General features: G+C 41.0%; 1 protein-coding gene across 1 annotated transcript in view; it reads left to right on the top strand.

The window, feature by feature from the left end:
* The first annotated feature begins 4,616 nt into the window (after nucleotides 1-4,616).
* The window catches only part of LOC109871452 (corticotropin-releasing factor receptor 2), an 89,441-nt gene continuing 81,413 nt past the window's right edge, over nucleotides 4,617-12,644 (top strand). The window contains exons 1-2 of the mRNA XM_020462353.2: nucleotides 4,617-4,935; nucleotides 5,047-5,166. Of these exons, the coding sequence (XP_020317942.1) occupies nucleotides 4,815-4,935; nucleotides 5,047-5,166 (241 nt within the window). The 5' untranslated portion in view covers nucleotides 4,617-4,814. The remainder of the gene's footprint in view (nucleotides 4,936-5,046; nucleotides 5,167-12,644) is intronic.

Genomic DNA, 12,644 nt, shown 5'->3' on the forward strand with positions numbered 1-12,644 from the left:
CTACTAGCTCAGCACTGGGAATAAACATTAGTCTAAAAAATTTTTGTTAAATTAAACAGCAGTTACCTTGCCAGCTACATCAGTCAACTAAAGAGTAGCCGGTTTCTGCTCTGCTTGCTTTACACACTGACAGCAGCTGCCTCTGTTCAACTCTCCCATGCTGGTTCAGCCAGCCTTTCCGAAGCTTTGCATTTACACAGCATGTCCGCCCGCTCTGTGGTGTCCGCATATTCCTAAAGCACACAGATGCCATTTTTGGTATCACAGCGCAATGATAAAACTGGAGGGGGGAAGGGGGAATGCAATTTATGAATGTGGGTTATCATGACCCCCGTCTCCAGTGAAAGTTGCACCCCTGAAGATAAGGTAATTTTGTCAGACTTGTGAGCAAACTCATTCATGAGTTGCTCATTCAACATATTCACTGCTACTTCATTCAATCCTATTTTAAGTCTCCCTAACTAATGGTTTTACATTCCCTGAGACTCACAAGAAATGTTTACTTGGCCACATACTCCCAGATTTATATAACAGCCACACATGTCATGGTATCTCATTTCTTCAACAGCAAATATTGTGCAAGGTAAAAGAATAGGCTAGGTACACTAGGTACGCTAGGTACTCTAGGTACGCTAGGTACGCTTCAAATAGCTCATTCGGTGGAGCAGTGCTGCCTGAGCCGCCAGATCGTCGCACCACCACTTCTCACAACTGTGCCTGTTTAGTAAAGTTAGATCAAAGGTTAATGAATGTCTTGGAAGAACTCATAATGATTCATTTGTATTCTACATAACAGAACCAAATATAATAGTATGGTATAACATTACAGTTAGACAACAACAAAAAAATCACCTAATTTCTATTTTACAATGGTTAGTTGAATAGTAAAAAACAAAAAAGAGAATGAAACGACAGCGTGCGCCACTAGGCAGAATGTGTTTGGATTGAAACTAAATACAGGATTTAGTTTGTTAACACCATCTGTTCTGCCCAGGAAACAGTAATTCAAGAAGATCTGAATCCATATTCCCATGAAATCCATTGAGATCAAATGATTGGCATGCAGATGCAGTTTGGAAGTTTCACCGGTAAAATGTGTTTAATTATCATTTACGACTGACAGTGGCCTATTTTGAAATTACGTTTGCCTAACTTGGCGTTTGAGGGTATTAAAAATATGACCTTTTTGAGACAATATGTGTGGGCATAGACAAACATTGCAATTGGAGGATTAATATCAATAGGCTACACTTGTGGGGAAAAAAACACTTGTACAAATTTTGAGAAATGATGACATAATTTCAATTTGTATTGCACTCCAGTACCTGGGGTATTTTAAATGTGGTCACCCTAGCTACAGAACATTTCATCATCACTCCTGCCTCGTCGTGATTATTTGAAACAGGCAGCTTCTGCTCCTGTATTCTCACTATCATTGCAAACTAACAGCTCCCTCTCCCTGCTTATTTCAGATCAAGTCTAAAAATGTAAGACCGGCTGCATCATGATAAAACAAAATCTTGCTTTCAGAGAGATTCTACCAGTAGATGTCCATTACAAAAGAGATTAAGGACTGTGAAGCGAACAATAAACTAACATATGGCAGGAAAAGACTAGAGCATTTTCCAATTATAGTATCTGACATTAAGCCAAGTGATACCAAACAATGACAATAACTCCTTCAGCTGCTTCTTCTTCTTACATCCTGCATGCTCCCACTCTTTTTTCCCGCAATCTGTTTTTCCAGTTCCTTGTGCCATTGCTCTGAGCAACACCTCACTGAGGAAGAATCTGCAGCTTTTTCCCTGTCTGGCGGGCCTGGCAGACTCAGTCTTTGTCATTCAGACAATTAAAGCAAACTTGTCTCTTTGAACCAGCACAAACATGGTTGAACTGGGCTTGCAGAAATGATAGTCAGTGTTTAAAATTAGGTCAGACAAGTTGACTTCAGAAGGAAGAATATATGATTATATTGCTAATATATTTTGTTGTCCTCACTATTATGATGACATATAAAGAGGAAGTGAGTGAGGATACAAAAGTTACCAGAAAGTCAACACATTCAAGTAACCTGTTGTAGATTGTCCATGGCTGTGTAATGGGTTAATGGGTAAATGCAGTCTGCATCTGAAAATATGATGCTTTGACCAAAAAAGACATCATAACATGATGTGCTACAACATCTCATATCACAAACCAGATCGAACTGCACTTATTCACATGCAGTCAATGCTCATCAACAAAAATACTGCATCAATAAGCAATTCTAGAAGCTTCCAACCTCAGTACATGAGAGGTGAAAGCCTTACAGGCCTTGTTGGGGTCTCAAGACAACTCTGGCGTCTATTGGTCTCCTATTTGCTAGTCTTTTGATCCACGTTGCAACCCTGATGTGATGTCCCTCATCCACTTCAAGACTTCTGAAACAGAAAGCCCAGGACGGGTTTACCTTTACCATACTTCAGTAGGAACAAAAATGTGTAGAACAAGGTAGGCTTCTAAAGTTACTGCTGTAAACTATGCCACCAAACTCCATTAGAGCACAGATAATTCATATTTTATTGGACCTGCACAGCCTACATTAAGGATGCAAATATGTGATGACTGCAGGTCTAGCCTATGGTCCCAAAGTTTACAGACCAAAATCCTTTTGAGGAGACAGAAGTTCAAAATGAATTATTTTTACTCCAACATGCTCTTGGAAAAGCAATCAAATGCATTGGTATTAGGCTCATTAAAACTGAAAGATAATTGTCTTATGCCACAGCCACTTTATTTTCTGTAAAGCCATATCAGTCAATATGCATAAAGCCTTCTTGATTCACTGTTTTGCATTCAGGGAATAACGCTGTCGAACTCAAATTAGTGTTCACTTGGCAGTTATATTACTCTCAAGGAAATGCCTAGGAAATAGCAGGCCAGTATTAAGTGTCGCATGTAGTTAACTGATATGTGATGCCCCTGCTGCGCAAACAATTGAGAGCGGAGTGTAAAGATTAAGCCAAAGTTCAACATCTTAAAGACTGTCTTCTTTCTGAATTTTGAAGACTTCCTTTAAAACCAGTCTGAACCTTCCACAGCAGAAGCACATGATATAGTATCACAGCCAATACGTGATTACTGTCCCATAGGTTTATAAATTGGATGTGCAGTCAGCACGATTCTGTTATTTACCGATTTGTTTACTTATCTGCTTCCTTCATCAGCCAGATGGAATATGGAGCATAACATGTAAATGAATAATAATCATCATCATCATCGCGGTGATAATGATACGCCAGTCTAATTCCATAGCTGGTAGGCTTGAAAAGCTTAGCACAGAGTCCTGCTCTTGGGTAGTACATTAAACTTTAGCCTCGCCCCGCTGCGTACAGAACGTCAGCATTTATCCCTTACTAAATCCCCTTTCTAGAATGCCCTTCGAGCCAATCAGGAATGAGTATTCAACAATGCTGTGGGATAGATTTTGCTAAAGGTCAGGAGTCTAATTGAACACATAAACAGATCACTAGTCTGTGATGACATAATAGGGATACACACGTGGGTATCACAAAAAGCATTGGGAAAGGTGTCAAAAGCTATCAAAAACAATATCAAAGTTCGATCAAAAGTCATGTGTTAAAAAGTTTGTTTGAGGTACATTTTTCATACAACTTCATAACCGTTTTTTAAATTCATGTTATGGCCTGGGAATAGGCTATACCATTTACTTTATCAATTAAACAGCTTCTTCATCCACTAAAAAATAGATAGGCCAACTTTCCCTTTTTCCATCTGGATGGATAATATTATATTAGGGAATTCCTGCCATAACTCAGGGGTATGGAAAAGCTATTGTGATAGATGTCTGACCAACTACTGTTAGAAAAAGTATCTAATTTTGTAAAGGAATACAAGATTAGACATGGTCCCTTTGAGGGGGTGCTGAGAGGAAACCTGACTGTAGTTACTTTAAAATCATTGTCCTCAATTTCCATTTGTAAAACACATTAGAAATGTTAAATCGTCTGTGTTTTGGATGTAGCCTACATACAGTGGGTATTTATATACTGTATTATCTAGGCTACATGCCACTGAAGGCTATTTAAAGCCACATTTTAGTCACTCACAGCAAGTCTCAGATTTATGGCCCGTTCACGTGCAAGTCAGAACTAGGAAATGTTCAACTTGCTAAGTGGTTGAACTTGGCACGTGTATAACTACAAACAGTTAGCACGTAGGACATTTCAAAGTTTCGCAGCAGTAGGCTATCTATAACCCGTTTTAATCTTCATCTCTGTAGCTCTCTCCCTACCTACCTACAGAAAATAACTAATATTTTTACTTCAACATTTATGAGGGAAAAAAATGAAAATATTGTTTCCAAACCCCATTCGTCTCAACAGTACATTGGATCAGTAGTTTGCTTACCAGATTGTTGTTCACGAAATTAGATAACGGCTTCAAGAGACAGAACAGATGGACAATGGTTAAATTAAAGTATTTTTGGTATTAATTTAACTCACTTTCATAATTGTTGCATAATTCCATAGAGGGATGATGAATGTGTATAAATAGGCTGAGGCTCGGTGTGTCAATCTGATTGTACAGGGAGCGGTGCGAGTAGGAGAGAGATATAAGCGCTCGAGCACTTGGAGTCACTTCTGAGTGCACTAGTTGGACGAGACGTTTTCCATGGGTTTGAAAGGGCACACTCTTTCTTTCCGTTATAGCTTGGATGAAACACATGCACATACTGTAGTGGGCTTCGTGTAGGGAACCTCTTGGACTTCAATCCCAGTTTAAAATTATTTGATTTAACCTATCAATTAACCATGGATGCTACCATTTACCAAATCATCTTTGGGGAGTTTGGAGACCCAAACTGCAGTGTGATGGATTCATTTCAAGACAGTTTCTATGAAAACGCATCGTTCTCGTTGATGGATTTTGACGGTACGATTTGGGGTGATTTTGACACGGTCATCAATGGTTAGGCTAATGCTCTTTCTTGACAACTTTGACGAATAATTATCATTATTTAAACGTCTTATTATTTATTTAAAGGTTTGTATTGCAATGCCACAACGGATGAGATTGGAACATGTTGGCCAAAGAGCAACACCGGACGGATGGTGGAGAGACCCTGTCCGGAGTACATCAATGGGGTGAAGTACAACACAACAAGTAAGACATTAAACCATTTAATTCTGTTAACGTTTTTTTCCCACCGTTTATGTTTATGGGGTTTGTCGCTGTCCATGTGTAATTGGTTGGCGATACTTTTCTGGTGGTAATGTTGCAGATCATATTAAGCAGTAACTCTAAACTGTGCAATCGAAACCAATCTTCTAATTCTAGGTACAGTAATAATATCATATTTCGTTTTCACGTGGGTTGCTGGAATAGAGTCAGAAGACTCAAGCACCCATTTTTGCAAATGCGAATACATTTATTCATGCAGTTCTCTCCAATTGCTCTACAAAGATGTGTGATGATATAGTAACACATTCTTTAACAGGAAACACTGTATAGAAATGAATTGTCATATTCTAATAATTTTGTAATACACCCAGTATAAATTTGAACGGAAATCTGAAATCAAATCCAGTGTGATTTGATCCAATTTATGTTATTTTTATATTGAATACTGAGTCCAGTTATGTCTACCAGAACCATCCTGTTATGACACATGATCAACAATGTCAAAATAAGCAACGCTATCTTTCCTCTCTGTTTTGGCTCTCTGACCTGCCCTGTGCTTTTGGTAGACTCGGTTTTCATCACCATACCTAACCTGCAAACATCCATTCATTCATTCATCTTTCATTAATTTCTCAAGATGGATTATTACACATGTGTGAACAGCAGCACCCTGCTTGATAATGTAGAGAAACACCTGTGTCACTCGATGCGTCATTGTTCACATCCAGAAGAGTAGTTATTGATTGATGAGAGTCGCTAATTAAATAATAGCGGCAGATGTCATAATGAAAATAGATCACAGATGATGGTGGAGCTGTCAACTCCAGAGATGGGGATAGAGATAGACATATGGCTTATTTATGAAGTCTGACGGGGTGATTTGAGCTAACGAATGCAAAAACAACATATTTGAACTGTACTTGTGCACGTGACAATAAAACTTCAAACTTGGATCTTATCTGTCATATGGTGACTGACAATAACTTCAGATCAAAGTTGACTACAAACACAAAGTTCCCAATAGGCCTATTTCATTCATATTGAAATACATTTCATGTTTAAACAATTGAGTTCTATTTTGTTTCTCTCTATAATTTTTCTCAATATGTAGCCTAATATGTGTGCAATGCTGTGCCAAATCTGTGATTTTGTGTATTTTTATTGGGTACGCATTGGTAATATACAGTGCATTCGGAAAGTTTTCAGACTCCACATTTTGTTACGTTACAGCCTTACTCTAAAATGGATAAAATCAAATAAATCCCTCATCAATCTACATACAATACCCCATAATGACAAAGCGAAAACAGTTTTTTAGAAATGTTAACAAATGTATAAAATAAAACAGAAATACCTTATTTACAAAGATATTCAGACCCTTTGCTATGAGACTCGAAATTGAGCTCAGATGCATCCTGCTTCCATTTATCATCCTTGATATGTTTCTACAACTTGATTGGAATACACCTGTGGTAAATTCAATTGATTGGACATGATTTGGAAAGGCACACCTGTCAGTAAAAGGCACATGACAGCCCACTTGGTGTTTACCAAAAGTCACCTAAAGACTCTCAGACCATGAGAACTAAGATTCTTTGGTCTGATGAAACCAAGATTGAACTCGTTGGCCTGAATTCCAAGTGTCATGTCTGGACGAAACCTGGCACGATCCCTTCGGTGAAGCATGGTGGCGTTAGCATCCTGTTGTGGGAATGTTTTTCAGCAGCACGGACTGGGAGACTGGTCAGGATCAAGGGAAAGATGAACGGAGAAAAGTAAAGTGAGATCCTTGATGCTCCAGAGCACTCAAGACCTCATACTGAGGTGAACGTTCACCTTCCAACAGGACAACAACCTAAGCATACAGCCAAGACAACACAGGAGTGGTTTCGGGACAAGTCTCTGAACTTCCTTGAGTGGCCCAGCCAGAGCCCAGCGATGCTCCCGATCAAACCTGACAGAGCTTGAGAGTATCTGCAGAGAAGAATGGGAGAAACCAGTGTGCCAAAGAGAAGAATGGGAGAAACTAGTGTGCCAAACTTGTAGTGTCATACCCATGAAGACTTGAGGCTGTAATCGGTGCCAAAGGTGCTTCAACAGAGTAAAGGGTCTGAATGCTTGTGTAATTGTGATACTAAGTTTTTTATTTTTTATACATATGCAAAAATGTTTAGAAACCTGTTTTACTTTGTCATTATGGGGTATTGTGTGTATATTGATGAGGTAAAATACTATTTGATCCATTTTAGAATGGGACTGTAACACAACAAAATGTGGAAAAGGTCAAAGGGTCTGAAAACTTTCCGAATGCACTGTATCTCTTCACCATCCGGTAGTCCGACGGAGGAAACTGGGTTTGGCGATTTCCAGAACGCTACCTGCCCGAATGCATTGTACGAGCTGTAAAGTTTGGTGGATGAGGAATAATGGTCTGAGGCGGTTTTTAATTGTTCAGGCTCCTGAGTTCCAGTGAAGGGAAATCTTAATGCTACAGCATACGATGACAATCTAGACGATTTTGTGCTTCCAACTTTGTGGCAACAGTTGGGGAAGGCCCTTTCCTGTTTCAGAATGACAATGCCCCCGTGCACAAAGCGAGGTTTATACAGAAATGGTTTGTTGAGATCGGTGTGGAAGAACTTGACTGGCCTGCACAGAGCCCTGATCTGAACCCCATTGAACACCTGTAAGATGAATTTGAACACTTACTGTGAGCCAGGCCTAATCGCCCAAAATCTCTGAGAGACCTCACTAATGCTCTTGTGGTTGAATGGAAGCAGGTCCCCGCATCAATGTTCCAGCATCTAGTGGAAAGCCTTCCCAGAAGAGTGTTACAGCAGTAAAGGGGGACCAACTCCATATTAATGCCCATAATTTTGGAATGAGATGTTCAACAAGCAGATGTCCACATACTTTTTGTCGTGTTGTTTAAATAGTCTACAGTATAGGCTATATAGGCCTATATCATTCAATACTATTTAAATAAATTTGACATTCATTCAATTGAGTAAACATTTTGCTTTTGTAAGCTAATGTCTGTAATTTTACCTCAATATCCACCGGGCAAAAAATATTCATGCAACATACAAAATGTTGGTCCCACATTTCATGAGATGAAATAAAAGATCCCAGAAATGTCCATAAGCACAAACAGCTTATATATCTCAAATCCCTGTCTGTGAGCATTTCTCTGCTGCCAAGATAATCCATTCACCTGACAGGTGTGGCATATCAAGAAGCTGATTAAACAGCATGATCATTACACAGGTGCACCTTGTGCTGGGTACAATAAAAGGCCACTCTAAAATGTGCAGTTTTGTCACAAAACACAATGGCACAGATGTCTCAAGTTTTGAGGGAGCGTGCAGTTGACATGCTGACTGCAGGAATGTCCACCAGAGCTGTTGCCAGATCATTTAATGTTAATTTCTCTACCATAAGCCGCTTCCAATGTCGTTTTAGAGAAATAGGTAGTACGACCAACCGGCCTCACAACCGCAGACCACGTGTAACCACTCCAGCCCAGGACCTCCATATCTGGCTTTTTCACCTGTGGGATCGTCTCAGACCAGCCACCCCGATAGCTGATAAAACTGTGGCTTTGCACAACCGAAGAACGGAAGCTCATCTGCTTGCCCGTCGTCCTCACCAAGGCTGTACCGGGCAGATGGCAGACTGTGTGTATGGTGTCGTGTGGGCGAGCGATTTACTGATGTCAACATTATGAACAGAGGTGCTGGTGGGGTTATGGTATGGGCAGGCATAAGCTACGGACAATGAACACAGTTGCATCAATGGCAATTTGAATGCACAGAGAAACCATGACGAGATCCTGAGGCCCATTGTTGTGCCATTCATCCCCCTCCATCACCCCATGTTTCCGCATGATAATGCATAGCCCCATGTTGCAAGGTAAACATTTCCTGGAAGCTGAAAATGTCCCGGTTCTTCCATGGCCTGCATACTCACCAGATATGTCACCCATTGAGCATGGTTTGGACTGAGTAAAACCTTTGAAATTGTTGCATGTTACATTCATATTTTTGTTCAGAGTATTTCATGATGTGTTACAACATGTGCTCAATAATGTGCCAAATCTTGATTTAGTGCATTATTATAGAGTAAGCATTATAATAACCACCCTCAATATTTGCAGCCGTAGATGAGGATATCTTTTTAGGAGCTGATCCGTCATCAGTATTGTATAATGTATAATGTTAAGGTAAGATTTGAATGGCGAAAGCTGTTCTGAGAGCAGTGCTGGCTTTCTTTCGATCCTATCAGTATCAACACATGCCTCAACGACGCACGTGGCCAACGTTCTCTCTGCGTTGCGTGGTGTTTTGGAAAAAGCATGTTACGTCTTCGGCCATTGTAGGAAAGATGCATCTTTGAAACACTCATAAGCCTAAATTCCATCGCTATCAGGAAACCGGGCCCAGGAGTTTTGGATCTGCAGGTTAAACATCTTTGTGGTGTGCAGGAAACCAAGATTTGAATCCAGTCTGTCACATTAGGCCCTCTATTGAAATGAACACGATGGTGACTTGGGAGTCGTCTGAAGTCGGTACAACCAATCTGCTAACTTCTGTCTGCAGCGTCCGAACAGTTTATGCAAGATTTGAACGGAATAAGCTCATGCGAGAGCAGTGCTGCATTTCTTTCAATCGTTTCAGTATCGACGCGTGGTCTAACGATGCACTTAGCAAATGTTCTTTCTACGTGCTTGTTTTGGAAACACTCATAAATAACCATGCATCTGATACAATCATCATAATTTTAAAGTTAAATCCAACTGGGAAACAAGGCCCAGACCATTTCAATGATCAACAGAAAATCAACAGATATTTGCTTGTCATTGAGATATAACTAGTAATCCCTGAATGTCTAGCTATGAGGAATATGTGTGTGAAATCCCAGGGGTCAGAATAATAAATCATTTTCCAACAGTGCTTCAGGGCATATACATAATTTTTTTTTTTAAAAGCAGCACACTGCAAAAGATAACAACACCAACATTTTAACTTGCAATCGCTGGTAATATTAACAGTTCATGTGCTAAATCAATTTAAATCCAATTTTATTGGTCACATACACATGGTCAGCAGATGTTAATGCGAGTGCAGTGAAAGTCTTGTGCTTCTAGTTCCGACAATGCAGTAATATCTAACAAGTAATCTAACAAATTCACAACAACTACCTAATACACACTAATGTAAAGGGATGAATAGGAATATGTACATATAAATATATAGTTGAGCGATGGTAGATCGGCATAGGCAAGATGAAGTAGATCGTATAGAATACAGTATATACATATGAGATGAGTAATGTAGGATATGTAAACATTATTAAAGTTGGGTTATTTAAAGTGACTAGTGATACCTTTATTAAGTCCATTTATTAAAGTGACCAGAGATTTGAGTCTGTATGTTGGCAGCAGCCTCTCTTTGTTAATGATGGCTGTTTAACAGTCTGATGGCCTTGAGATAGAAGCTGTTTTTCAGTCTCTTGGGCCCAGCTTTGATGCACCTGTACTGACCTCGCCTTCTGGATGATAGCGGGGTGAACAGGCAGTGGCTCGGTGGCTGTTGTCCTTGATGATCTTTTTGGCCTTCCTGCGACATCGGGTGCTGTAGGTGTCCTGGTGGGCAGGTAGTTTGCCCCCAGTGATGCGTTGTGTAGACTGCACCACCCTCTGGAGAGCCTTGCGGTTGAGGGCGGTGCAGTTGCAGTACCAGGCAGTGATACAGCCCGACAGGATGCTCTCGATTGTGCATCTGTAAAAGTTTGTGAGTGTTTTAGGTGACAAGCCACATTTCTTCAGCCTCCTGAGGTTGAAGAGGTGCCTTCTTCACCACGCTGCCTGTGTGGGTGGACCATTTCAGTTTTTCCTGTGATGTGTATGCCGAGGAACTTCAAATTTTCCACTGTCCCCACTACTGTCCTGTCGATGTGGAGATGCTGCCTTTGCTGTTTCCTGAAGTCCACAATCATCTCCTTTGTTTTGTTGACATTGAGTGAGAGGTTCTTTTCCTGACACCACACTCCGAGGGCCCTCACCTCCTCCATGTAGGCAGTCTCATTGTTTTTTTCTTTCTTCATTTAACCTTTATTTAACTAGGCAAGTCAGTTAAGAACAAATTATTATTTACAATGACGGCATAGGAACAGTGGGTTAACTGCCTTGTTCAGGGGCAGAATGACAGATTTTTACCTTGTCAGCTCAGGGATTCGATCTAGCAACCTTTTGGTTACTGGCCAATGCTCTAACCACTAGGATACCTGCCGTTGTTGTTGGTAATCAAGCCCACCACTGTAGTGTCGTCTGCAAACTTGATGATTGAGTTGGAAGTGTGCATGGCCACACAGTCATGGGTGAACATGTAGTACAGGAGAGGGCTGAGAATGCACCATTGTGGGGCCCCAGTGTTGAGGATCAGCGGGGTGGAAATATTGTTTCCTACCTTCACCACCTGGGGGTGGCCCGTCAGAAAGTCCAGGACCCAGTTGCACAGGGCGGAGTCGAGACCCAGGGTCTCAAGCTTAATGACGAGTTTGGAGGGTACTATGGTGTTAAATGCTGAGCTGTAGTCAATGAACAGCATTTTTACATAGGTAATCTTCATGTCCAGATGGGATAGGGCAGTGTGCAGTGTGAGTGGACCTATTGGGGCGGTAAGCAAATTGGAGTGGGTCTAGAGCATCAGGTAGGGTGGAGTTGATATGATCCTTGACTTGTCTCTCAAGCACTTCATGATGACAGAAGTGAGTGCAACGGGGCGATAGTCATTTAGCTCAGTTACCTTAGCTTTCCTGGGATAGGGATTGATTGAGTATATCCGTAAACACACCAGCCAGCTGATCTGCGCATGCTCTGAGGACGTGGCTAGGGATGCCGTCTGGGCTGGTAGCCTTGCGAGGCTTAACTAATTTAAATGTTTTACTCACGTTGGCCATGGAGAAGGAGAACCCACAGGCTTTGGTAGCGGGCCATGTCAGTGGCACTGTATTGTCCTCAAAGCGAGCAAATACGTTTTTTAATTTGTCTGGGAGCAAGACATCAATGTCAGAGACTGGGCTGGTTATCTTGTTGTAATCCGTGATTGACTGTAGACCCTGCCACATACATGTTGTGTTTGAGCCGTTGAATTGTTACTCTACTTTCTCTCTATACTGACGCTTTGCCTGTTTGATTGCTTTGCGTTGTGAGTAGCTGTACTGTTTGTATTCGGCCATGATTAAAAGCGGTGTTTCGCGCTTTGAGTTATGGGCGAAAGCTGCCATCAATCAACGGTTTCTGGTTAGGAAAGGTTTGAATAGTCACAGTAGGTACCACATCTCCGATGCGCTTGCTAATAAACTCGCTCACCGAGTCAACATCAATGTTATTGTCTGAGGCTATCCAGACCATATCCCAATCCACGTGATCGAAGCAATCTTGAAGCGAGGAATCCGAT

The sequence above is a fragment of the Oncorhynchus kisutch genome, linkage group LG27 (genome assembly GCF_002021735.2).
Source record: "Oncorhynchus kisutch isolate 150728-3 linkage group LG27, Okis_V2, whole genome shotgun sequence".
NCBI lineage: Eukaryota > Metazoa > Chordata > Actinopteri > Salmoniformes > Salmonidae > Oncorhynchus > Oncorhynchus kisutch.